Genomic DNA, 27,793 nt, shown 5'->3' with positions numbered 1-27,793 from the left:
TGGGAGGTGTTACTGTTTCTCCTTAATTTGCAGCTGAAAATCAACTTTTAGGAGTGACAAAGGAAATAAAAAAACAACTAAACCACAGCAATTCCAGTTCTCTTTCTTAATTTAGAGAAGTCTGAATACAACCCTGAGCTCTTTCAAAGATGTAGTGAATTACATAGAAGATGTGTTCTTAAGAATTTGTGCACACGGGTGTTAACAGTTTAGGGAAACACAGTCTGGAGACTAACTTCAATACAACAGGGACCATAAACAAGACACCAAATGCAGATGACAGGAAACAAAAGAATACCAAACCTCCACAAGACAGAGTTCCACAAGTAGAACTGGCAAAAGCAGCAACGCTACGCCAAACTGCACCGAGCAGTACTTGGTACTCATTCCTTGTGACACAGCCTCACCAAGGCTGCCAATCCTGTGACAACAGTTGATTATTAATTTCTCTGGAGATTCTTCTTTCATTTCCTTCCTTTTAAAGAAACTGTTTTCTGTATGCATGTGCTGATGACATCATCACTGTAATGAAATGACCTATTAGTAACAATATCTATTCTTGCATTTCCTTCTCCTAACTTTAATAATTTAGTGTTGTGGTGCAGCAAAGAGTTCTGTACCCTGAAGACAAGGGTAAGAACACATTGCACAACACAAGTACGGTGTATGTTAGGTGTGTCTGCTTGGCATAGATTTTATTTTATAAGTTGCTTAGTAGATGTTTAGCCAAATCTTTTCATGCTTTAGAAAGTATATCCTCTTTCAACACCATTCTGTACATCCTAATTTTTAAGGGGATCAATGACTATTTTTACAAAATCAAATCCTTTAAGTATCTCACTTTTGTAATGGCCAAAAGGGAAAGAAAATTAGTTTAGAATTGCTACAATTTGTATTCATTTACTGACTTATTCTATTTATAAATACAATGATTTTCATGCAGCTCAAGATCTGCTAAATACCTCGTCTACGTCCTGTACACTGTTGTCACTCCCCAACCCATGAAAACTTTTGACCTTGTTTTTTTGATTTCGAGCCAAAACGTGAACCAGTTAAACTTTCCTACTATCCCACAGTTATTAAATGTCATTCCTATGCTAGTTGCTCAAAACTTACTTCTCTGAACATACAACCACACACTGGCTTTCTCCCAGGTGCAGTACCGGGGTCTCAGCTTGCCTTCCCAGTAGTGAGATCGTTACCGATCTGTGAAGGTAGAGCAGAAAGCTGTGTTGGTTCTGTGCTGTACAGCTGCTCCCAGTCACCAGTCTTGGGCATTACACATGAGGGCCTCTGGACATCCCCTGGCATTCACTTCCATGCAGCTCACTGATCCCCTGGACATTCTGCAGCTGGCACCTTCACCTTCTTCCTGGGCCCTTCCTCCCTCCAAGACTCCCTTTTTCAGGAACGATTCATTTTGGCACCAACTCTTCATTCACAAACACCAAGCCTGCAATTTCCCCCGTCTAAATATTTTATGTGCTGAAACACATCAGCCTCCTGCTGGGTGGTTCTGCCTCATTCTCTTGATTAACATTCACTTTCACTTAGTCCAGGTGTTATCAAAAAGTACAAGCAGCCCATACTTGCTGCAGCTAGCAAGCAGTAGGCTTCTGCCCGAGAGCTCAAAAGTGCCTCTGTGAGGTACTACCCTCAAGAAATGATGCAAAAATCTTTATATAGAAGCTCCATTTCCACACAGAGGTATAACTCTCCAAAAGGGAAGGTACTGCACAGATTAATCAAACAAGAATTATTTATTTTGACACTTCAAGGCGGTAAAATACAAGTATACAAAAAGAATATATGAAAGTGGCAGTGATAATGCAGCTTGATGCAATCCTACAGAAATCTAATCCATCAGGTATACTGATGAAGCAGTCCACTATCTGTAAAATATTGCACCACTTCAAAGAGGGAGCACTCAGGAAGAAAGTGTTCATACTCCAGGGAGGTACAACAGCCCCTAAACTGGTATCTTAAATTTCAGAGTAAGGCACCAACTGGCAGGTATGATCCTTGTTCTGTTCATCACATCATGTTGTAAGGTAAGTGCAAGATACATGTTAATGCTGCACCTTTGTCAGCCGGAGGAAACGCAGCCTTCATTTTCCTAGACAGAACAATAAAAAAAAGCACATGACTAGTTTTCCAGCCTTCCTCCATATCCCTTTGTGCTTCCTATTCATAATTCTATCATGAAAAAAATATTTTTAAAGCCACATCTACTTTAAAAGAAAGCCAGATACTATGCTAACTTACTGCTATAAAAATGGAGAAGAAAGAGACTCAAGTGAACAGACCATAGTCCGTATATAACCCAGTATATCAGGATTTAGGCTCTACCACAAAAAGAGAACAATGCTCATCTCCCATGTCACATCAAGTGGGAGTAACTGCAACCGGACACAAGCAAGAGACAAATTACAGCATGAAGAGACTGTGTAGGAAATTTCCAAAAGTCATCATGGATTATGCCACAACATTGTTGATCAGCTGAAATGATGCTTTGCAAAAGTATTAGCTAAACAAACAGCTTTAAATGATGACGACTGAAGAAAGAAAACTCACATAACAGGATAATAATGTGAAACTCTTCCCTTTGATTTAAAAGGGAAACAAATTGCAGTGATATATAATCCAAGCAACATGCCTGGACTGTGAAGAGCTGCCTTGAATATTTTTGTTAATTAAACAAAAGCCAAAAGAGCCTTTTGTAGAACTCTAGGGATTCAGTTGTACAGCGCAGTTTATAGACTCCTGAAAAGCTAGCGGACTGAATGCCGTGCCTGTTGTGACACACAGATACTATGGCAAACAAATTCCTCAAAAGTAATATTCCATGCAGTTGTTCATTCTTGGGACTAAGGGGAGCTAATCTGGAATTTCCAGATTCAAAACTATTTCTGGGGCAGTTCATGGAGGCTTATTTGTCTGTATGAGAAATGCCGGATCTCTGTTTTGTTGATAGCCTGGGATGTCTTGTAGTTCTCTTGATAACTTGGCTATAAGAAAGAATGTGCAAAAATAGACTTTTAAGTGATCAAGATGGATAGGAAACTGTCAAGCACTGATAACAATAACCTTCCATTTAAAAAGGGGAAGGATTCTCTTTCACAAGGGAGCCCTTTTCTAATGCGCACAGGAGCTGACTGTCCCACATGAAGAACCAGGCAGAAAGTATTTAAAATTTTTACAATACAAGAATAGGTAGCATTTTATGAATAACTTTCCTTTTAGAAAACTTAAAAAAAGCCGTATGAATAGTCCATTTCCCTTTTCATATTCACTTCGCTTACAAATGTCCTTGTGTATTCTTCCAAAGGATGTTCCCAGTTCTTCCCAGTTCCAGTGCTGATCCTCTTTCTATCCATTTCTATATACATGGAATAAGTCAGGATACTATAATTTTAAACCCTGAACTGAATCAGATTAAAAAGAGAGCTGCCAGACTATTTTAGACAAAAGACATCAAGATTTGGACTGGCCAGATATAAACAAGCATTCCTTGCTTACACATCTAATGTCACAGCCTGTCAGAATGGAAACACAGACATCCGTACTCAGAAGTCCTGCTTTGGCAGTGTCTCTCTTCCAGCAGTGCCTGCTGGGTTATTTTCCTGGCAGATAGCCAGGAAACAGGTAAAGGTCCTGACAGAGTGTGCTACAATATTCTGACATTTCCTTGCAGCGGTGAAATTCTGTGCCTGGGGCATAACCTTCTCGTTGCTTGATTTGCCTATTCACCTAGATGTGAAAATGGAAAAAAAAATATTACTGGAACGATTTAAGATGACACAAGTAATAAAATGTCACTGCTTTCTATACTCATAGATTATTCTGTTTAACTTATTAAGTAGTCCCCTACATATTCTCTAATTATAAGAAGTATAAAGAATTAGGGTGCAGAGTTCCACAGCAGCTCAGGTTGCTGTAGTCACACTGCTGTCTCCACTTCCTCTTCCCTTATTTTCTTAAATGTTTACCTTATGTAAAGGTGAACCAGTTTAGGGAACAAATCCACCTGAAAAAAAGCGATTTCTATAGAGGAAAAGTAATTCTTGACAAGCCAGATTAACAAGTGAAATGGAAGGACTGAATGAAACAGCAGTTTTACTTTGGTTAAACTGCTGTGGAACTGCATATAAATACAAATATTATATATATAAAACCATAAACATATATAAAAACCGAAAGTAGTAATAATTTTGCTACAAGCAAGGCAAGACCAATTGCTTTAATTAATCCTAGCAATCTGAGGTACTGGAAGGCTCCTCAGAAACCAGGTAAGTGTGGGAGAGAAAAGACACACCACCTCACCTTCACCAACATGTCAGCCACGTGAGTGTCTCGGGAGTCCTCTGCAAACACAGAGGTGAGAGCCTCAATATACCAGGATCCACGCTTGGTGTTTCGCATGGCCGCAGTGCCTGCGAAGAAAGCACGTGTGATAAAGTTTGTGGAACACAGACGCACAAAACCTCCTTACGCCCCCAACAACCGGAGCCTCTCCCCAGTACCTTTCAGACAAGCATATCCACAGATCATATCAGAGCATGTAGGCAGACGCAGCTTGAGATTTTCTTCCTTGTTTGCATCACTTTCCTCACAACCTGGGGAATCCGACCATTCTTTCCCATCCCTTTGATCCACTCCCCGATCAGTCTCATCTGGGGGGGGGGGGGGGCAATAAACAATGGGGGCAAGCAGGAGGGGGGGGGGGGGAAACAAAAGAAGAAATTACTGGGTGTAGTTTTCTTGCACTTTCTTTGTTTTGGGCTCTGGTCAGCAATGCCAGAACTGCTGTCAAGCAGAAAGCTTTTGCATTAACTTTGAGTTTTAAAAACAGCTGAAAAAGCTTATCTGACAGTTCTTCTGCACAGACTAATGCAGATACCCACAACTGCTGAACTTGCTCAACCTAACGGGACCCTTAGTCCACACACCATTTGATTTCTGCCCCCCACCCCCTCCCCCCCGCCTTTCCTAGGCAGATCATGGGATAACCAGAAAGCAAAGAAGTTTCTGATAGTTCTTCACCACACATGGAAGAATTTGACTGCCTAGCCTTAAAAAAGTTTCTATTTTCCACTTTCACCTATCTTAGAAATGTCCAAAAATGTCTATTCTAGTTTGCAATGCTAACTACCTACTTACTGCAGAACTCAAACGACAGCTATTATTTTAGTTGCTAAGTCCTACCTCCAAGACATCAAGAAAACATGGACCAAATATCTCACCTCGTTGTAAATCTTGACTAATATCAGTTTCTCAATCAAAAGCATAAATTGTGTAATAGTAAAATACAAAATAAATTGACCCCGAACATGAGAGAGAACTCCAGTACATGGAAATTAGCTTAAAACCCGGAGACATTTAAAGTCCTTTCCAGGATTCATTAGTATGTATTATGACAAATGTAGATATTCTCAATTGGTTGTTTACATGATGCAGAGTTTCGATTGTAATCTAGACCAGCTGCTTAGTGGCGATAGTCCAGATATGCTGTATTAAAAATAAAACTGCATTTCACAGGTTTTCTATATGACTTTGCCCTTGTGTTTAAGATGAAGTACTATTCTACTTCCATCCTAACAGCACGGGTCAGATTCTAGTCTTAGGAGGCATAAGCCTCCACTTCAGAGCTTTCCTGCTGCGATGATTCTAGACTGTTGTTGCCAGGTCATGCCTAGAAATGCATTTGGATTTCTAACCCTTTTAAAGACAGCGACACTGGTGGCATCTCAGTTGTGCCCAGGAAATGGTCAGTTTGTAAGTCACCAACGTTATTCTTTTCCTCTATGAAAGCAGCAGTGGGAGGGGTGTGATTGATAGACTAGATATAGCCTATAATTAAGGCTCCATAGCTCAATTTCATGATTATTTCCATCAAGTCCCTTCATCATCTCTTTAAGGTTGCAAACTTTTCCATATTTAACCACTTTTTTTCATGGTTTTTATCAAACTTCTCCGAATCTTTATAGTTCTGTATCTTCTTAAAAATAGTGTGCTGTTCACAGTGTATGTTATTTCAGGTAAGACTCAGGTAATTTGACAGTCAGGCTATATTATTCACACTGACATCATCTCATAACATACAAAGTCAAAACCTTTTTCATTAAAGCTTCGGAATTAGATGTCTTCCTCATGCATTTGTCTTCAAGCATCATTCCAGTCAACTTATCAACAGAACTAAAAAGTGTAAAGCATTAACCCTATCAGGATATCCTCCACATACTTAACCTCTAATTTATATCAGCAGTAACTACCACTCAGATTTAAACAGACAGGGTCAATTCTACGGAAGCTCCCTGATAGCAGTTACTTAAATCAATTGGCAAAACAGCTAACTACCGATTTGTTATTATCTACCCAAGTTCTTTATTTTTCTGGATCAACCACTATATTTAAACACAGATGTAAAGTGGCTTAAAACATCTTTTATGCTGTAGTGAAATCCAACTAGTTGTCTTTTCCCATTGCTTTCTGTTGCCATTGGTTTTTGATCCGTAACTGTAGGTCAGCTGCTTCAATCCTTTAGTAGACTTCTGCCAAAGGCCTTTTGGAAATTAAGTAGACTGTACCAACTCTTCATCTACATTTTTTAATGTGTCATTAATAGAAGACAGATAAAAGCCTATTACATAAACTTAGGGAGAAAGAATAACCTATGCATTTCTCATTTTTTTTCAACTAGTTCCAGCTAACTTGTATGGCAAAGAGATACTGAGTAGTAATTTGAAGTTATCCACACTATTTATACAGTCTTTGTATTGGCTAGTCTAACCTTCAAATGCTAACATGAGAAGATACACATTTTTGTTGATAGCTCAATTACCTTGTAACTATCTTTTCCCTCCAACTATTAATCAAGGTTTACAAGAAGGGTTAAAAAAAAGGCAGGTTTGTTTTTTGTTGTTTTTTTTTTTTTTTTTTTTTAAATTGAAGAAAGTTTTTTCCCTTTCAGTTGCTCAAGTCTCAACCCTTGGCCTACTGCAGTATCCCAGTTCTACATCATTTTGCATAGTGAGCTTACCACCCTTAACCAAAACCTTTTTGGGAATAGGAAGGCCAAGCCTGATTTGTTGATGTGAACAACCCCTTATGGTAACATTACAGTAAAATAAACCTAATTACCCAATTAGGTCAGTGGCAATTCTGGCTTATTACACTTATTTCTACACTGTTACGAGTCTGCATTTTCACATTTGTTAGAGTATCTAAAGATTCAGTAACATAAGGAAAGCAATCACATTCAATTTGTATTGTAAACATGGACATTACAATATTTCCAAACACTTAGAAGGAACAAACATTTTTGATCACCAAAATACTTCACGTAGACTTTAGGGTTTTCCCTGCATTGGGATTTAAACACAAGTAGGTAACAGGTGAATGAAACATCCTCTTGGCTAGAGGACAAACTATAAAGCTCTGCTAAAAATGAAAAAGGCAGACGACAATGCAAGGAACACGGGAAAAGAAGGGTAAAGAGCATAATGTTAGAAAAATTTCTCTACCACAAGGGAAAAAACAAAGCTTTCTACAACAGAACTTCTCTTTGGAGTATCTGCAGTTTCACAGCAATGTCAAAAAGTCCAGACACTTCAGGGGAAAATTTGTGGTCATTAGCAGATCTGAAAGGTAGGTAGTTGCAGACATGTGTTTAGAAACAAAAGAAGGGAAAACAAATAGCAGAATTAAATAAAAAAGGAACAGAAAGAGTGAAAAGGAAAAGGTCTATGAGAATCAAGAAAAGAGTTCTGTACAACAGTATGTACGAATTCTACTACAGTATGTGAAAAAGGATGTAAGGAAAGGTCACTTGGAGGTTCAAAACAGGACAGGGTAAAAAAAAACAACAATAAATACTTTGAGCCCAGCTTGATAGCTCAAGAGACAGCAACACATCCAGGAGCAACAGAAAGACAGGACCCCAAACAAGACTCCAGTGCTAGTGTACCACTCCATGCTGTGCCACAATTTGATGCAGAGTATGCCCCACTCCCCCTCCTGCAGGCATAGCAAGAGAAAGCCTCAACATATGGTGGGATATGATAGAGCTTCACATCGCTATGGTGCTCTGGGGTCTGCAAGTCAATGCACACACCTCATGCAGAGCAAAAGACACTTACAGAGCAACAGATGCAGTGGCAGCAGCAGGGCAGAGGGAGGTGAATATGGGTCCCACTTACACCTGAGAGAAGCAAAGAGGAGAGTTGACAGCAAGTTGAATGTGAGGGTGTGTATGTGTGTAAAATGAGCCTTAATGGCATGCCAAATACATGGCTTTTAGTATTAAGGCACTCACCTCCTCGGCAGGCCTGAATAAAGAACATTTTCGGCTTATTCTGGAGATTTGGACAGTTTGCATTATCAAAGAGCTGGAAAGCCTCCTGCAACTGAGAGAAGAAAGAAGATAAAAATTCTTCACTGCAGCCTTCTGTGAGCAAAACCCAGTGTCACCTTGCTTCCCTGCATTTTGGCGATTACCTCACCAGTCTTGATATTTCCTCCTTTATCTCCAAACTCACCATGTGACAAACACATCCCCTCCCTACCCTTTCCTGGGGCTCCTACTAGTCTGAGTTCATGCACTCTACCTAGTACTTGTACAGGAAGAGAGAATGAAAAAACCTCCCCTACTTGCCCTATTTGTATGCCATTCTTTATCTTACAGACCTCTTATAATAAGACAGCCTCCTGCCCTTCCCACAACCCTTATTTTCTCCTTTTAGAAAAAAGTGACTCTTCAGCCACTTCGTTGTTTTTTGAGCGGGTTTTGGTTTTGTTTGATTTAGAAAAAAACCCAAACATTTTTCCCCCCATTCCATTGTTACTTTCCAAGAGATAACCTACAACACCACGTCAGAACATAGCAATATACCTGTAGTAGTTTGCCATCACTGCCATAAACCCCACCCTCCACACCGTGGGAAAGTAAAGCTACAATACAGGAATCCACATCCCGATGATCTGGCAGCTTAGAGAATCTCTCCAATGCATTCTGCATCTCCTTGAAGAGAGAAAAATAAAAGTTCAATGCTTTCCAGACTTGCACAGAGGAAGTGGGTCAATATACAGGGAAGAACATACACAGTCCTCATGTTATGAAATAAACCTTATGTACAGCAAATTTATAGGACTAAAGACACGTGTTCCATAAAAAAACCACCAGCAAAACATTCTTGCTCTTTACGTAACATTCAGTCTGAAGTATAACACTGTGAAGTAGGAATGAATCACTTAGGCCAACAGGGGGATGCAAGAAGTATGAGTTGGTACACACAGATTCAACGTAAGAGAAACCAACCAATATTTTACAAAGATTTTACACTGACACTTGAGTCTGGCTGCGATACTGCAGCAACTTAACAGATACATACCCTGGTACTTCAGGCATTCAAACATTAGTGATCAAAACACAATTTGAAATGGAAAACTTTAGGAACTCTGACAACATGGTAAGTACAAAAGTCTTACTATATTGTTGCAAAAGCTTCCTTCTTGAATAAAATATGCTTTTAACAGGTTATGTATCACTTGGTTTCATAGGGATTTAAAAGGAGGAAGAACAAATGAGCCTGGACAAGGCAGCAATTGAATTCCTAGGGAACAAGGCGGCTTCATTCAGTCAGTCACGGAGCTACCAATTTTCCTAAGTGAAGCACAGCCACTTCTCTAGCAAAGCAAAGACCAAAGCAGTGGAACTGAACTGCATAAATACTGGAAGACTGATAAATAGGATGGCAATTGACTCCATCAGTGAAACGACATGAAAATATCACTTAACACTTGCAAAGACTAGGTCAAATATTTGCAAAGTTTAACTTTTAGGATAGCAGAACACTGAAGAAGCCGATCTAGAGTAAACTGGAGACTTCATTCATTTGTGATTTTAAACACACATGCCAAGTATGGTCTAGAAATTCTTGCCCCTTGCACTAGTCAGACCAGAGTAGTAACTCTTGTGGTCCTTTGTGATCCTACTTTCCATCGTAAGTCCTCTGCCTTCCAAGCTTCTTCATATTTGTCAGTATGTGAGCAGACATTACCACATTTAGCCTTATTTTCTATTCATAAGTGATCATTCACATCTTCCTGTTCAAGCTTAGTTCTACCTTAGGGAACCTCTTCAGGTGTTTATGTCACAGTCACAAACTCTCATCCATACTGATTGTGAAGTACTGGGATCCATCCTCCTTACCTGTGCAGTTTGATCATGAAAGACAGTCACTTGATACCCAAGATGCTTGAAAAGCATCTCCAGGGCAGTACAGTCCACATCCCCCCCTGCGCGATACTCCAAGTCCTTCTCACTGCTGAAATGGACGTTGCTGAGAATAAGTGCTAAGCCTCTGGGCTCTGATACCAGTTTATATGCCTGAGAAGATTTAAAAATCAGTAAATTTAGACTACACAAGGAAATAATAAAGTGTTACAGTAGAACAGCAATCACAATTTGATATGAGATGCAGAATTTCTTGATTGAGAAGTCACAAAAACAGCAGAGGTCAAATTTTTGAAGTTTGGTTTTGTCTGTGTTGTTTGTTTGGGGTTTTTTTGATAAACAAATATTTGTATTGCAAAGGGTCCCAAAGACAACTGCAAGTGTCCACAGCTGATGATGCTACAACACTTGCTAAGATGTTACACTAGCTTGCCTTAATTCTCATTTTAAAAGAAACACAGTTAATCCATTTTAAACTGGGAATTAGGTCTTGCTAACTTTTTTCCCTTTCCCCACCTTTATGCCAGCACAGCCCCATATATTTCCATCACCGGCTTTAAGACAATACTATGTAAAATTTAGCTAACATTTTTTAATTGCTGTTGGGAGCAGACAGAGATGTAGAATTGCACATGTGCAATTCTAACAGCAAGGGACTGTCAGTCACTGATCCTGAAAGTTACGCAGCTGACAAAAAAAGTTAACAGGGAAAGAACTAATTTAAGAGGGGTATCTTCAGATTAAGTTCCCTCTCTGCCCCTCCCACTAACAACAACAAATCAATAGTACATCAGTTACTAACGCTCCTGTAAATTGTAAGTGAAATTTAATAATAAAGGAGCATATCAAATAAGGTTTACCCAGGCACAGATGTAAAAGGAGCCAAGTCAAGATCACACCGACAATGCCTAATTAGGTCTCCTCAATAGACAGTTAAAAAGAAAATAAATATCTGTTTTGCCTGTACACAGAGCCTGTAACAGAGGTGTTAAGTGTTAGCACATTGTGTAACTCTAGCAAAGTCTCTGCCCCCTTACATAAAACTATTTTTTCTCCTTAAGCCCACCCCACCATAACCTATGCTTTACAAACAGAATAAAGAGTAATTAGACTCCCTACATAACTTCAATGGTTGCAGAAGATTAGAAATTCCAGTTGATCTACCCAGTACTACGCAGCACAGGTTCTTGAGCATAAGGAGAGACTCTTCTGGGTATAGCCAGCAATTAAAACAGCCCAGACTGTGACTGCTGGTTGAAATACAGTTTTGGTACCTTGCAGTCAATTGCAGGGTGTGTCACCACACAGAAGGGGATGAGGATGCAGACAAATACAAGGCAATAATACTGACAGCATACACAGAGCAACAGAACAGAAGGCATTCTCCAAAGTTCTTCGTGAACAAAAACCAGGGAGAAATTCATACAGTTACAGAATTTCCCAGAATTTCTTGCAACTTGCAGATGACAACTACATCGAATCGAACTTGACTGGTAACACAACTAACAAACAGCACAATACTGATCTGCATCCCAATGAAGCATGTGTTTCGACTCAGTTTTAAGTAGCACTTGTTCAGTTCATATATCCAAACACCTCACATCTTTCACATGTGAAGGAGATTTTCTCTGTCAACTACTTACCAAGTGCTGATGATCATGATAAAATTCAGGAGTGCAGTACTTCACCAAAGGTATCAGGGGACCATCTCCATTATCCAAGGAATGTTCCTTTGGTTCTGTGCAAAACAAACGTATCAGTAACAGTAACAAATTCCAACTACAAAACCTCTGCATTAAGGTAGTAACTCACAAATTCTGAACTATGTGGTCTAAGGCATATTCCTTTATCATGCTATTCATACCTCTAAAAACTTCGCTTGATCATGGACTACAGAAACACAATGAAACATGGCAGAAGAAAACAAAGTACCGGAATCGTATACTTTTTTCATAATTTCAATTGGCAAATACTTTTGTTGTGTATGTGGGTTATCTTTACCCAAGGCCTAGTAAATTTGGTTCTACAGAGTATGAAAACAGAATTCTTATTTCAAATCAGAGCTGTGTGCTTTCTGTCATTTTGCACAGTGTGTTATTCCTTTCACAGTTAGGCTGACAAACCATTGCTAGAAATACTCAAATAGACTATTTTCCTTTCATAAAAGGCCTCCCATGCTCACTACATACAACTGTTTATTTTTTGCTGAACACATGCATAAGTGATCAAACTTGACATTTCTAACGTCCATAAAATGCAATGCCCTTTTTTGTTTATCTGCCTCTGAACAAGCCTTTCCTCTGGGTAACAGTAGATGAGGGGAATGATAATCAATTATTTGCAATTTGCAGACAAACACTCACTCCTCTGTCCTGAAGAAACGGAGCTAAAGACATTCACAATCTCCTTTCAAATCCTCTTTCAGCCTTCTGAGGCATGGCTCTCCTGGTTGGAGGAACATATGCTCTAAAAAACCAAAACAACCCACCCTAAAACCTTTGCACCTAAATAAGAAAATAAACCTTCAAAATCTAGACACTTATTCTTTAGTATCAGAGAGCTCCTAGTAGCCAGCATACAATTAAAACCATGGTTAGAGACCATGATTACTCCAAGCATTACCAGAGGCAACGTAAAAACTACCAGGGAGATTCACTCCAACATTTAGTTCCCTGACTGAAGTCACAAATGCTTGCTGAAGAAAAGCTGATTTGCTGCACTTGACAGAAGCTACAGAAATCTACATTGGGCCCACGTAACATGCGTAAGGCCTTGTACTTACTTGCTAAGAAGGAAATCTAAGTTAAAGACATTACCCCAAACCAGTATCTTTTCATAGCTCTAGTTTAATTAAACTCTACTACAAATCTTAAATAATATTTTTGAAAAATCTAAATTTTACTGACATACGCTGTTTAAGCAACAAGATTTCCAGTAAGAATAAATGAAGCTACCTAGAAACTGATTGGGTTCTCTTTCCCAGTATGCTACTTAACTTTTATTTTCTAGCCTAATTCTGCCTCCTGCATCCGATTGTAACATGGTCAGTTCACTGTCAGGTTTGTATTCCTGGAATGAGCAAAGTGGTGGCAAGCTTATTTCTAGAATAAAATTAAGACAGTATCAAGAAGTTGGAAGCAACTAGATAGCCAATCAAGTATTCATGATGTCCTGTGCAACTCACCAGTCCAGCGCCGTCTTTTTGAATTACATGACTCACTGGCAGGGAATGGAAGATTTGATCCATAACAGTGTTCGAGCTACAAGACATCCAATAAATCCATGAGAAATAGTAGCACAAAACAGCTATTTTTTTCTCTACAGTACAAGCCTGTAGCCATCATGTAACAAAGATACATGCATTTACACACACACACATAAAACTACAAATATTCTGGCTCATATCCAAATCAAACGACATGACAGCAACAGCATTTCCTGTCAATGCAAAATTCCTTCCCTCCTTTGCTCATCTCTACTTCTGCCCAAATCCCCAGGAAAACTTCACACTGAGGTTATGGTACCCTCCTTGATTTTGCCAAAAATTGTCTAGTGACTCCTATATTTTTTGTTTGCTTTCAAGACTTCATTGTATAGTAAAGCACAACTGAAAACAAAAAACCAGAAAGGGTAGTCTAATAAAGCCTACATTTTAATAAGGGAACATCTCTGTGCAAAAATATCTGGTCTTCCCTTATTTACTGTGAGTTTCCACACTTGTCCATGCACTAAAAACACTGAATCTTTGCTAAATTCTTTCTTTAGCCCAACACTACCAACTGCAGACAGTGAAAAGGTGAAAATAACAAAAGAAAGAGAAGTCTCTCTCTCCTCAACTGACCAGACTAGCTTTTAGTAGCTTTCTATTCAGAGAATCACTGAACTAAAAGATTTCAGAGAAAATATTTCCTTTGCAGCTTTTGGGTTCTTGATAACACAGCCACTAAGAGTGCGCGGGATGTTAAGAACGTCCAGGAACCTCAGCAAAGAGAAGCGCAGAGCCCTGCCCCTGGGGAGGGGCGACCCCCCCACCAGCACCTGCTGGGGCATGTCTGGGAGGCAGCCTGGCAGGAAAGGCCATGGGGTGCTGGTGGCCACCAGGGCGCCCAGGAGCCAGCGTGCGAGGCTAACGGCGTCCTGGGCTGCCTTAGGAGGCGCGCTGCCTGGGCTGCGGAGGGGCCCTTCCCCTGCGCGCAGCTCTGGCCAGGCTGCACCTGAGTCCTGTGTCCGGCCCCGCTCTCCCCAGCACAACCGGGGTGCGGAGAGAGGCCAGCAACAGGCCACAGGGAGGGGGGTGGGCTGGAGCATCTCTCCTTTGCGGAAAGGCCGAGAGAGCTGGGACTGCTCAGCCAGGAGAAGACAAAGCTCAAGGGGAGGTTTATCACCGCGTGCAGACACCTGAAGGGGGTGCGAGGGGGAGGGCGCCAGGCTCTGCTCGGCGGGTCCCAGCGAGGGGCCCAGCGGCGGTGGGCACACAGACACACAGGGGGCTCCCCCTGCGCACCAGGAAACCCCTTTTCACTGGGAGGATGGCTGAGCACTGTGGGAGGTTGCCCAGAGAGGCAGACGAGTCTCCTCCCTGGAGGTACTCAAATGCTGCCTGGACACGGTCCTGGGCCACCTGCTCAAGGTGACGCTGCTTGAGCAGGGGAGCTGGACCAGGTGACCTCCAGAGGTCCCTTCCAACCGCTACTGTCTTGTGATTCTGTGTGAAAACTCTTCTCAAATTCTTTCCCCTCTGCTTTGACTGAGGCTACTACAAGTTTCAATTTGCAACAAAAACCCAACCTGTCCTTTGTAAACAATTTTTGGTTTTTTTTCCCTTTGAAAAAGATCAGTTTGTGCCTAAACCCAATCTGAAAGGCAGTCCATCCATCTTATTTTTTTAAAACTGCTGTACCCTTGCAATCCCATGGCTCAGGTTGGATGCAGTCTTCAAGATCACTGCCTCCAGATGTTGCTGTTTGGTTTCTTGTAGTGCTTCACAGAAGGCTGAGAAGGCATTGGGGCCTCTCTTGGGCAGCAAATTGAGGAATTCCACATTTTGGCTGAAGCTCCCAGACTTGGCCTAGATCCAGAAAAAAAAAACCAAAATCCACACTCAAAGTAACACCCCAACACAATCAATTTTCAATGCATCTTCAGGACAACTGAATTTTTTTTACTTCATGTAAATGTTTCACCACTATGCTTAGATGTGCTATATCCATTTTTATAGCTCTTCACAGCTGATTTCACTCCCACTCCTCTGTTCGCATTAGGTGAAGGGGAAAAGCATATGGCAACACAGCAAGCCATCAATTCACACATTATGACACACCTCTTCTCTCTAAACTTATTTCCAGTTACTGTTGGAATAGTACTTATTTCCCCTCATTGAATACATAAGTCCAGAGTATGCTTCCACTACTGTCCAATAGCTTATGGTCTCATGAACAAATACGTGAACCCCTCAGAAAGTGTTAAATAAAATACTTAATTACATGCAGTCAATTCCAAGAAGATACTACATAGGTATAGACTGTAACATTTAGATCAACAAAGCAATATACAGTAGTATATAAGAAAAATTAATAACAAAAAATGAAATTTATGTATCTGTAAATAATTCTCAACACGTTCTAATTCTTAAAATATTAATAGGGCATTTGACAACTAATGGTATAATTTATACAGTAATAACCTTCCCCGTGAAATCTAAAACACACCAAAACGTCATGTACTAAAATACTGCGTATCGCAAATATATGTTATCCATTCAACAGAATTAATCCTATTTTTTTTAATCACCCCTTAGATCCAAGATCTTAGCACCCATCAAAAGAAGAGAAATGGCTGGTGAGTTACACAGAATCAAGGCCTAACACCACATTTGCAATCGCAAGAAAATCTGAAAAAAAAAAAAAAAGCCGAGTCACACATGTAAATCCTCTGCTACAGAAGATTTCACATCATCCGATTGCCTCCCAAGCTTGGTGTTAAAAGTAGCTTGGCTTTTATTCCATCACATTACTTGGAAGGATACTGCAAAGTCTTACTGAGCCAATGCTTATGAACCTATTCTGAAATTTCAGACCTATGCTCATTCATGACTGTCTGATAGCATTTATTTATCAAGTGTCCCTTGACTGCAGCCTTCTCCTGTCCTTCCCCTTATTTATCAAGCACCTTTCCACAAACCCGTCTCCATTGCCTACAGTACACAAGCGGCTTTCTTTCAGCCTCCCTGTAAATGGCCTCTTCCCCTTGCCGATGCAAGTACCCCTTCCTATTCCCACAGAAACCTCAACTTTCAGAGCACTGTTGCCTGGAAGTGCATACAGCAATATCTCACCTGTGCCTTCCCAGATGCAAGAAAATATCTGTGCCTTTCTCCTGGTAACACTTCTCCATCAGTCCACAGATGATAACTAGCTCCATACACCTATACCTTGCTGTAAGCCCACTGAATTTTATTCTGCCTAACAAAGTAAAATGACAGTTGATATTCTAAAGTACCTGTTAATCATTTCTTCCTTTCTAGTAGAACCGTAGCTGTTTACAACAAGCTTAGAATTATTAATGTTCTTCACTTTATGCCTTCATAGTCTGTGACTCTAAGCCATAAGTCATAACTAAGAACACAATCTGACCTCAAGAATCGAATCTTAAGTTTTATAGAAAAGTTAAGAAATTTCCACAAAGTTCATATTCTGCACTTTGTATATACAGCAGTCAGCTCTTGGCAGACTTCTTCCTTAATGCTCCCTTAAATACCCAAAGTGCTGTACCTCCTCATTTAACTTTCACATGAACAGCACATTTAGATTACACTAAATAACATTCAGCAAACGACAGAACTAGAACTTTCATAAGACAGATTTATTCCATTTCATTTTCTAGTACATCCTTAATTTATTTTTGTGCTCTCACAGATGAGTTTGATAATCTGGATAACAGGAACTGGTTGCACAATAAACTAAATTCCTGTCAAAATCCCATAGTATTAGTTGTATTACTGAGCCTGAACATACACACAGACTCCGTAGAGAGAGCATATATAGTTGACAAACATACTAATGAAATTTGTCACTTTGTCTAAGCCAGTGATCCCTTCATTACTGTCTAGTGATCAACACAGAGCATTTAAATCTCTGTATCTACACAATCTGATCATCTTCCATTACAGTACAGAGTATTCAACTTGTTTAAAACCTGAGTGAAAGCTTTTGCTGTTGTATCTGCAATACTGAAGGTCCATCCCAGAGCTCTGGAAGAACATCTGATGCTCTGACAAGAAAGCATTAATGAAGTGAATTTTGGACTTCATCTTAAAAACAGCTGTTTCCACTTGTCCCACTATTTCCACTATAATTTTTGCTCTGTGTTTGAAATCCCTCTCTTCTGAGCCTTCATCTAGGTAACTATATTTACATCATCTTCTCTGCACAGTGAACGCGGGGGTTTTTTTCTTTATTCTTTCTTTAAAGTGTATACAATTGAAAAAAATCCAATTGCTTAGTTTCTTTCTGAATGACAGTTTAAACTAATTCCTGTCAGTTCCTACTCTCTCCATTTCAGATACCAAAGGAAGCTGCTCCTATCTATTAATTCTTCTCCAGTGTACGCCTATAAATTCTTTACTTAGTCTTCATATTCCTTGTGAGCTCTTCATCCAGCTCAACCACCTTTGTCTTCAGTGGCTCTTCCTGCAACGTCGTCGTCCCCCGCACCTTTTTCTTCTTTGTGGTAAAGTTTCAGCACTTGTTAGCACCTCACACTTCTAAGGAATTTCACCCCTCCTTCATCTCCCTGAACTCCTCTGTTTATATCTTAGATTACAAAAGTTTAAGTGAAGTGCCCTATTTCCAGAACCATTTTGTTTATTCTTCAGTTTAGTTTAAATCAAACCAACAGGACCAGTATAATTGTGTTTTTAAGACAAGATAATTTAAAACAAAACTACTTATCCAGATCTTGATTTCCTGACTTTTGGGGGGAGCAGATGGATACATAGAACCAATCAGATAAAACAGCCAAGAAAATTTATGCTATATCATCAGACATGGTGGCATTTGTCTCCTCTTGCTACCAATAGAGTACCTGACAATTAGCGTCACAGTAAATGTTCAAGAACAGGCTACCTAACAGGACTCCCAAGAGTTTTGTTCACATTTGAGCCAGAGAGTAGAAGACTGTTACAAATTCACAGGCCTACTACAGAAAAAAGAAAAGTAAGTAAAAATATTTTTGACTGAAATTATTTTTTTGATGCATGTTACTTTGTTTCTCTATAGCATTATTATGATTAGTACTATCCTGTAAACGTTCCCTTCATTTCTATCCTTCTAGTACACTGCGTATTTTGCAATACTACTGTTCCAGTTGTGAATGCTTTCCTCCTACCCCAGCCATATTTCTATTTTTGCCACAACTTCCAGATTCATACCCTGCAACAGTAGTTTAAGACACTTTGTTCTCTTGCTCAGGCTGCTGTCACTCTTTATATACATTTAAGCTCTTAGTTATGTGTATACATTGTATTTTTCCACTAAGCTATTACTATTTATCTGACTTACCCACCATAACACCTTTCTCCTTACTGATAACCCTAAGTATTGCTGCATCTCCTTTTACCCAATCACACCTGGAGGGGAAGATTCCCTCAGTCTTCCCCTCCATCTCAGTTTAACAGTTCTTAACTACAGCAGCATTTCGCCAAAAAGAATATTTTCTCCGGCATTATCCTACCTTTGAAAGGGTGTTTTTTTCCCTCCCCTCTTCTCCTTTTCTTTCCTCTCCCGCACTTCAGTGACTAGCTGCAGGCCAGCAACTGAACATCCCTACTAACCACCCAGACTTCAGCAGTATCATGTTTAATCCCCGTGGGCTACCATGCACCCATACAGCTGCTCAGCCACCCCCTCCCCAGCAGGATGGTGGGAAGAATTGGAAGGGTAAAAGTGAAAACACTTATGGGGTGAGATAAAGATGGTTTAATATGTAAAACAAAAGCCGTGCACGCAAGTGGAGCAAAATAAGGAATTCATTTACTACTCCCCATCACAGGCAGGTGTTCAGCCATCCCCAGGATGGCAGGGCTCCATCATGCATAATGGTTACCTGGGAACACAAACGTCGTAACTCCAAATGTTCCCTCCTTCTTCCCACAGCTTTTATTGCTGAACACAGCATCATATGGTATGGCATATGCCAGTGATCAGTGTCAGCTGTCCCAGCTGTGTCCCCTCCCAGCTTCTTGTGCCCCCCAGCCCGCTCACTGGTGGGATGGTGTGAGCCACAGTAAAGCCATTGGCTCTGTGTAAGCACTGCTCAGCAGTAACTACAACATCCCTGTGTTAATCAACGCTGTTTCCATAACAAATCCAAAACATTGCCCCATATAGACTACTATGAAGAAATTAACTCTATCCTAGCCAAAATCAGCACAATCACTTCCTGATTCATTCTCTTACTTTCACTGTCCTCTTTCACTAGAGACTGCAGCTATGCCAGGTGAGACTGCCTGCATCTCCTGCAGCTTAGCACAGGTATCCTCAACAGGCCCCATGTGGAATTTCACATTACCTTTGACACACAACAAGTCAAAATTCATCAGGAAGTTATTTCTTCATTGCTTTCAAAAACCTTACCAGTCTCAGGTCCACACCTTCTGCGCTAGTACCCACCAAATAGCTCATAAATCTATTTTTCAGCATCTGTTTTTATCGCCAGGACCATCAACCTTACTAAGGGACCAAAAAGTCCCTTAATTGCTTACTTGAGTCTTGTGATACACTTGATGTGCATTTTCAGTCATTCTTTTTCTAGTTTACTTTCTCTTTGGAGACTTGTATCACCATCCTGCACAGCCTTCAGTGCATTAGGCTGTAGGATCCCAAGCTACTGCCAATGACTTCTCTTCACAGTACCTGCTGCTCAGGATAAGTAACAAAAGTCTACGAACAGCATTTGTTATCTGAGAGTGAGTCTTGGATCACATAAGGCTCTTCACACAATGTGCAAGAACACGTAAGAGGTACAAACTCTTTAAGTGAAAGGTGCCAGGACAAACTGGATTATAACATATTCATTTACCTACCTGCACTGAATTCTTTTGGAAACAGGTATTACTCCTACTTCTACAGATGGGGGGGGAATGCACGAAATAACAACAAAGGAGTGGAAACTACTCCCTGACTCCTGAAGTGCAGCCTGCTGCATCTGCACACCAGCATGCAAGCCTCCGATAAAACCCGCCCTGCCAAGAGCGGCCAGCAGTTCTGCTGCATGCTGCTGTCAAACCCCACTGAGCGTTCTACGAATGTAATCACACTAAAATATTCGGGTAAAACATGAGTTTTACCGCGCTGGCCCTGCCACGAACGACACGAGCTCCACCAGAAGCGCAGCTCACCGCGCAGCGGCCGCGGCCCGCACACCTGTATGGTCTCCACCATCTCGGCGGTGATGATGTCCTTCTCGATCATGTGCTCCATCAGCTCCTTCAGCACCAGCTGCCTCGCCAGCATCACCCGGTTCTTCTTCAGCGCTTCCTGGTGGCACCGCTGCATGCCGCACGCGGCCAGCATCCCGCCGGGGGACGACCCAGGCCGGCCTCAGCAGCCCCCAGCTGCCCGCCTCCCGCCCGCGGGGGCGCCGTCACCACTTGACCCGAGGTGGCGGGAGGCCGCGGGGATGCTCGGGGGTAGCGGGAGGCCCGGGGGTGGCGGGAGGCCGCGGGGAGGCCCGGGACCACTCTCCCGTGCCCAGCTGCCGCGGGGCACTCCCCACCGCTCACCCGCGCGCCGCCGCTTCCCGGCGGCCCCAGCGATTCAAACCGCGGCACCCGCTTCCTCCGGCCACGTGACCAAGGCCGCGGCCCCGCCCTCCGCGGCAGCAACACTGCGCAGGCGCAGCCGCCGTGCGCACGCGCGGGGCCGCCCACTCGGTGGCTCGCGGCGCGGAGGCTTCGCGCCTCTTCCGGGCCGGGCCGCGGCACGCGGGGCGTGTCCCGGTGGCTGTCAGTCAGCGCGCGTGGCCTGCCCCCCGTGCAGGGCGGGGCCCAGCCGCGGCGGTGGGGCGGGGCGCTGGGCGGGGCACAGCCACGGGGCGGTGGCCGTAGCCGTGCGCCTCAGGGTGCGGGGCGGGCTCAGCGTGCGGGCAGCACCGAGGAGTGCGCAGCCGCCGTCGCACGCACCCGCCCGGGGGCTGCGGGATTGTTCTGGACTTCGTACTGCCTGTGGAGGCTGTGTTGCACGCGGGCTATGCCTTGCCGCGCCGAGCCGAGCAGAACCAGTGCGGCGGAGCCCGCAGAATCGGCGCTGATGACTCTTCGCGGACCATGTTAATCTCCGCCGTCACCTGAACCTCGCCCAGGCTGCTGCCCAGGGCCGGGGCTGCCCGGGGCGGCCCCGAAGTTCCTGCACCTGCGCTGTGTCCCCCCGCCCCCGCTGCGGGTTGTGTTCCCCCCCCCCCCGCCGCTCCCTGCGGGGTGTCCCCCTTTACCCCCTGCGGGGTGTCCCCCTTTACACCCTGCGAGGTGCCCCCCGCGCTCCCTACCACCTTTGCCCCCCCGGCCGTGCCCCGCAGGACTCGGGGCAGAGCTGTCGCCGCAGCCTCATCACCAGCGATACCGAGCGGCTGGGGTCCCCCGTTCTAGGGCAAGGCCACCCAGTAAGCAGAGCGCACACAAGAGCGTGGCTTTGTGGGGTGCTTCTTTTGGGAAGAAAAACTGATGAGGCCACCAGGCATTTTTAATACAGTCTCATTTATTTGTAAACAACATTAAAGGTCTTTTTTTTTCCTTTGAACTATAAAGAAACAAGAAATAATTTATTTGCTTACGGTTTGATGGTTCCTCATATGAATTAAAGACAATGCAGTTGCATGAGACAAGGCTGTGACAGCTGCTGCTCCCCACCATGAGGAGGTTCAGGCCACCGCATTTTTATTTTTGCTTTGGACATTGCCCAGGCCTGTGTCAGTCTGTGTACTGCAGACGGCCGTGACGCTGCAGAGCCTGCCAGTGTCACTCGCTGGCAGCTTGCACTGGCTGTGACGCAGAGCCACCGTGACAAGGACGGCGAGCGCGCTGGGGCTGTGACTCAGGTGCCCTCGGCTGTGGCCTCAGCAGGCAGGTGGCCCCTCCTGGGGCTGACAAGAAGCTTCCGTGCACAGCTACAGAGAATCGGAGGAGCGTGTGCCTTTCTGCACAAACGCTGGCCATGAGGACAGTGAAGTACAGTGAGCCACCTGCTTGGGTGGGTCTGTAGGGCAGCAGAACCCCCTCCCCTCCCCCGTGGGGCTGTGAAGGGCAGCAGTGCAGGCAGAGGATGCCTCTGTGGGTGCATCCCACTGCTGGCCACTCTCATGGGTGACACATTGCTATTATCTCCCTCTTGCCCACCATGGCGGGCCGGGTGGGATGAGGACCTGGTGAACCACAGAAGTCATTCCTGGTGCCACGTTTGCCTTCAGCGCTTCAACCCCAAATGCCAGGTACCAGGCAGATGAAGGAGGCCCACCAGCCTCCCCCCAGCTGCGCTCCCACGCAGTGCAGCGAGGATGTGGAGAAGGTGCAACAGGGGAGTAGCAACAAGCAGCACAGACCATAGATCTGTATTGCTGTGAAACAGCAGCCTCGGTCACTCTGCAGGGATTTTAGGGTGGCTGGTGACTGCACAGCTCTCAGCAGTGCTGCTGTTTGCAATGCGCAGGTAGAACTGCCTCGGTGCAGCTTCTGTCCCCCCCCCCCCTTCCCCAGGCAGCTTCTGGCTGCATCCCACAGTCCTTCAGAGGTCCTTTGGCAACCTTGTCCTCTCTCGTGGTTCCCTCTCCTCCCCCAGGAAGGTGCATCTCCTGTTTGAGAACTGGTGCCACTGAGAACACAACTGTCCTCACAGTGGTTCTACGTATCTGCCGAGACAGTGTTGTGGTATTGCATTGATTGATATTTTGTGCAAAAAGATTCTAGTGACATTAGAAGCTGCGTCTGTCTCTCCACTCTGGTTGTAAGAATGGTGAGACAAACTTCTGCAGTTCCAGGTGTGAAAAATCTCAGCTCTTTCACCTTCCCTCTAGGACCATCCTGTATTGGGGTGGAGGATTGGTTCTGCAGTCACGGAAGGTGAAATTAATCATAGCATGGTAGGCTGGAAAGCATCTTCGAAGACATCATCATTGATGGCAGTCTCATAAGCAGGTGGTGGAGTGAGTGGCGCCAGCGGCTCAAACCTCTCCTCAATGCCTTTCACTTCATGGATGTCGGAAACAAAGCGCTGCAGCCTCGGGGGCAGCACCAGCTGCAGCTGGAGCCTGGAGCCTGCGCCTGCCTCGGGCTCTGATGCCACCGACACCCTGAGAGCCTCCACCGTCATCTCCTCTCGGGAGGACGATTCAATAACTGCGTTGTAAGGAGGAGGCTCGCTCAGCGGGGAGGGCACCGAGCCTGGGTTGGAGGCAATCGTCCATATTGCTGGAACTGATGTGGTCATCACCTCCTCATAGGTGGGCGCTTCGTAGGCAGCGTTCACCCTGGGCACCAAGAGGGGAAAGGCAGTTGCACTGGTTATTTTATTGCTGTTAATGCAGAGGCAGGTAGTCTGGGTAAGCTGCTGTGGGGACCGTGCCACGAACCCAGCCGGGGCTGTGGCAGGCTGTCCCTCCTGCCTGGCGCTGCTGTGTGACCCCCAGCGCGGAGCATCGCTCCCAGGGCCAGCATCCCCCGCCACCCAGCCCCACGTCCTGGGCTTACCCCGCTGCCCCTCCTCTAGAATCTCCTGCCAGTTACAGTTTATTACTAAGAATTACTAACTGCTAATTACTTCTTGGAATAGCACAGGACCTTGCTTTTTTAATACGTTAGCTCAATGTTCATCTGTTTTTAAGGAGTGGAGAAAATTAAGTATTTTCATTTAGTTTAAACAAGGACTAGTTAGTCTGTGTTAAAAAGAGTACCTGCAGAGAAAAAATGTTACTTTAGAAACATTTTTCTTTGTAGGTCATATTTTTAAACAAATAGATACTGACTTTCTTCTAGCACACCCTCCAAGCTAGCAAAGCCCAATGTAGACTTCTTTTTATGTAGTCTTTCTAAAAATAAACACATTATGACATTTTTACCCTCCTACAAACCCTGTAGTTGAGAATGTCAGGTCATTTATAGATGTAGGTAATGATTACCTGGATTTTACAGACAAGGAAGCAAAGATACAAAATTAAATTCTTCAATTACAGCAGGCAAATCGGGGTTAAATTGGGTGATGCTGAGAACCTGCAAATGTACATGAAGCCAAAGAGATGTGGGAGCACTCAGAGCCTCTCAGAATCAGGGTTTATCAGTGGCAAGTCGGGCTTTTGAGACTGGAAACACACCCAGTTACAGGTCCCTTTTCAAAAGTTTGCCGAGGAACATGTGCTCTGGAGATAAGGTTTATAGAGCTAAACCCAGCTAAGATTCCGTATTGCTTCAGCGTTTTTTCTTTTTCCTTGTCTGACTCATTGTTTGGCAAGGCTTGATTACTCAAAGGAAAATAAAACTGGGCCCAGATCTGTTTAACCTTGGAAATAGTTAGTGGATCAGCTCATGGTGGGGAAGAAAATACATCGGACAAGACACAGGACATGCACGGCATAGATGTTTGCAACCTCCACCTGAAGAATGAAGAAAAACAACCTAAAAAGAACCTTTTTCTTCTGGAATGAACTCTGTGTTTGGTGCCCTAGGGGAAAGGCAGCAAACCAATACGTAAAATGGCCACGGCTGAGGAGAGTTATAGCAAGAGGGGTAGCCGAGTTGCTCCTTACCCTGCTTGGCTTTGCCTATTTGGAGGCGTCTCATTCGCATCACGTCGGTGCTGATTGCTCAGGTAACACTCGACAAACACACTCAGCAAGTAGCCGATGAGGCACACGCCCCCTACCCCCAGGAAGAAATAGCCCACTGGGTTGATGTTAGATGAGATGGCCAGCATGGTGACCCCGATGAGAAGAGCAGCGGTGAACAGAAGCAGCAGGGTTTGGCGGATGTTCTTCCAGTGTGTCTCTAACCACATGGCAAGAAAGGAGGCAGCAGGCAGCTGACAACAGGTGAGCGGTTAAGGGGACAGACATCTGTGGAAGGCAGAATAGTTTTTGCAACATGAAGCATGAGTATCCAAACACAGCACAAGTATCGCAACCAAAATAAGAACATAGGCACTCTGGTCGACACCATCATGAGAACACGCAGCTATGGACGTATGTCATAAGCCTGGGAAACCTGTGCATATATGCATGCCGATATAAGCGTACTAGAATTTCCTACACAAATGCTCATTGACAATGGGAACACGCGGACACACAATTGCAAGACGTAAAATGCATAAATAGACCATCAGCACTTATTGCCAGGGTTATCTAAAAAAGTCTGGCTTCTTAATGGAACTCAGAGCAGTCTGCGGTGCAGGTCTGAGCTTACTACAAAAATGAGACACAGAACACTCCAGAGGTTAACTCTAGGACATTTGTACCTTGCATAATGAACATTCAGACACTAGGTCAGATCCCGGAAGAAAACCAGCCTTATTCATGGGGCCGTCTGCCCCAGCGGAACAAGTGTCTGGCTTCAGTGTAGTGCTGCAGCAATAACTTTACTTCAGGTGCTAGATACAGCTGGGGTATGTCTGGTTTTGCCAAACGTGGACATGCGGTTCAATATTAGCCTATATCCTCAGTTCTTTTTCTGTGGATGTGCTTTCTTGCACCATCCTCAATCAGGAGAGCCCCTCCTGTCCGCCGTTCCAAACCCCATCTCTGTGAAAAAGAGTGCCCCAGGTGCTGCGTGCAGTCAGTATGGAATGAGCACCAGGGTTCTGTGGTATGCAAGCATACTGTAATTAAGGGGTCATCTTGCAGGTGTTATACTAACCTACATAAATCCCACCATTTTGATGAAGACCCCTTTGAAGGAAAAAAGCATGACAGTGGGCTTATTTTTTATGAACATGCATCTCCAAACAAACAATTTTATATAGTTCCACGTTAAACTTTGTGCTTTTGCACACTACATGCATTCCCTTGTTACAGCAAAAATAGATAGATGTATATACACAAATGCCAGAAAAAGAAATACATTCTTTTCCAGCATATACTTACCAGAGAGGGGGTTTGGTAGGTAGGAGCAGTCATGCTTTAACTTCTCTCTTCATCACAAGGAAAAATGTGCAAGCTCTTTTGCCCCCGCTTCTTCCCCTTCAGACCTGAGTATGGGACACCAGTAAAACTCTCCCTTCCTCCTTTTGAATTTTCTGGTAGGGAGGCAGCAAAGGTTTCTGTTGAAACTAAAAGCTGTAAACTAGTGAATGTGGGAAGATAGGAAACGATGGAAGATCCCGTGGTACAAATTCTGAGCAGAAAACTAGAACCTCGTTTTCCCAGGTTCTGAATCCAAAGCAATTTCTAGACGATCACACACCTTCTGCTCTGTTGCAGCTCTCCCAGGTCTGTCCCACAGAAGCAGGAAACTCATTCGGGAAGAGGGCGGAGTGAGCAGTGGGGGAGTGCTTACCTGTGTTGGAGCTGTTTGGTCCGCTTTGCTTGGGTGAGAGAAACTGCCCTGAAAATTATGTGTGTCCCCCGCACAGCAGAGGAATCCTGATCCCTGTCTCAGAAGGGCTGCTGGCCCAGCCCACGTCACACGGCCTCCAGATAAATCTTTTTATCAGTTCTGTAAAGCACAAATCTGTACGTTTTTCTATCCTGATTAGGGGCTGTTTGTCAGGTGTTGGGTTTTGCCCTTTTTGATTTTACAAACAAAAGGAAAAAAGGAGGCAATGGGTTATTGTTTCACGGAGAGCTGAGTTAAAATCCTTTTTGCCCCCTGATGTATCTGGGAATGAAGGGTACTGATAAGCAAAAGAAGAGGTACTGAATTACTTTGTGAAGTCTGGTACCACCTGAACCTTTAGAGTGTATCTGAAAATAGAATAGAATAAAATAGAGTAGAATAGAATAGAATAGAATAGAATAGAATAGAATAGAATAGAATAGAATAGAATAGAATAGAATAGAATAGAATAGAATAGAATAGAATAGAATAGAATAGAATAGAATAGAATAGAATAGAATAAACTATTTCATTTGGCAGGGACCTACAACAATCATCTAGTCCAACTGCCTGACCAATTCAGGGCTGACCAAAGGTTAGATCATGTTATTAAGGGCACTGTCCAAACGCCTGTTAGACACTGACAGGCATGGAGCATCAAGCAGCTCTCCAGAAAGCCTGTTCCAGGGTTTGACCAGCTCTTGGTAAAGAAATGCTTCCCCATGTCCAGTCTAAACCTCCCCTGGCGCAGCTTTGAACCATTCCCACACATCCTATCACTGGATACCAGGGAGAAGAGATCAGTAATAGTAAATCAAGGGATGTGATTATTCTACTCTACTCAGCATTTGCTAGGACACACCTGGAATATTGCATACAGTTTTGGTCCCCCCAGTTCAAGAGAGAGATTGAAACATTGGATATGGTCTGGTGAATTGCCACCAATATCATTTGAGGGTTGGAGAACTCTGAGAACGTAAGGAGCTGGGTTT

General features: G+C 43.5%; 2 protein-coding genes across 4 annotated transcripts; both read right to left on the bottom strand.

Moving 5' to 3' along the window:
- Nucleotides 1-1,741: 1,741 nt before the first annotated feature.
- Nucleotides 1,742-21,088, bottom strand: CASP2 (caspase 2). 3 transcript variants are annotated; one of them, XR_005828102.1, is made up of 11 exons: nt 20,656-21,085; nt 15,135-15,302; nt 13,419-13,494; nt 11,878-11,972; nt 10,211-10,387; nt 8,891-9,019; nt 8,315-8,405; nt 4,524-4,673; nt 4,324-4,433; nt 3,520-3,750; nt 1,742-2,116 (listed from the first exon to the last, which is right to left on the bottom strand). XR_005828102.1 is itself a non-coding variant. In XM_040595746.1 (10 exons), the coding sequence occupies exons 1-10, from the start codon at nt 20,803-20,805 to the stop codon at nt 3,616-3,618; spliced, it is 1,281 nt and encodes a 426-aa protein (XP_040451680.1). In that variant the 5' UTR covers nt 20,806-21,085; the 3' UTR covers nt 1,742-3,615. The 3 variants fall into 3 exon arrangements, 2 of the variants coding, with proteins under 2 accessions (XP_040451680.1, XP_040451681.1); XM_040595746.1 differs by having other exon boundaries at nt 1,742-3,750; XM_040595747.1 differs by lacking the exons at nt 1,742-2,116; nt 3,520-3,750 and adding an exon at nt 8,139-8,200 and having other exon boundaries at nt 20,656-21,088.
- A 903-nt stretch (nt 21,089-21,991) lies between these two features.
- Nucleotides 21,992-26,687, bottom strand: TMEM139 (transmembrane protein 139). The gene is made up of 3 exons (XM_040597053.1): nt 26,351-26,687; nt 25,022-25,327; nt 21,992-23,749 (listed from the first exon to the last, which is right to left on the bottom strand). Exons 2-3 carry the CDS (start codon nt 25,267-25,269, stop codon nt 23,353-23,355), a joined length of 645 nt encoding a protein of 214 aa, XP_040452987.1. The 5' UTR covers nt 25,270-25,327; nt 26,351-26,687; the 3' UTR covers nt 21,992-23,352.
- Nucleotides 26,688-27,793: the final 1,106 nt, after the last annotated feature.

The sequence above is a fragment of the Falco naumanni genome, chromosome 5 (genome assembly GCF_017639655.2).
Source record: "Falco naumanni isolate bFalNau1 chromosome 5, bFalNau1.pat, whole genome shotgun sequence".
Classification (NCBI taxonomy): Eukaryota; Metazoa; Chordata; class Aves; order Falconiformes; family Falconidae; genus Falco; species Falco naumanni.
Note: the sequence above shows the minus strand (reverse complement) of the source record. Positions and strands in the feature narration are given on the sequence as shown.

What these genes read in the sequence shown, in the direction of transcription:
- TMEM139 (XM_040597053.1), bottom strand. Translation starts at nt 25,269, where the DNA reads ATGTGGTTAGAGACACACTGGAAGAACATCCGCCAAACCCTGCTGCTT. An exon ending in AATAGGCAAAGCCAAGCAGG is followed by an intron (nt 23,750 to 25,021) that starts GTAAGGAGCAAC and finishes CTTGGTGCCCAG; the next exon opens with GGTGAACGCTGCCTACGAAG.
- CASP2 (XM_040595746.1), bottom strand. Translation starts at nt 20,805, where the DNA reads ATGCTGGCCGCGTGCGGCATGCAGCGGTGCCACCAGGAAGCGCTGAAG. An exon ending in TTCATGATCAAACTGCACAG is followed by an intron (nt 9,020 to 10,210) that starts GTAAGGAGGATG and finishes TCTCTCTTCAAG; the next exon opens with GAGATGCAGAATGCATTGGA. An exon ending in GTGATGGCAAACTACTACAG is followed by an intron (nt 8,406 to 8,890) that starts GTATATTGCTAT and finishes TTCTTCTCTCAG; the next exon opens with TTGCAGGAGGCTTTCCAGCT.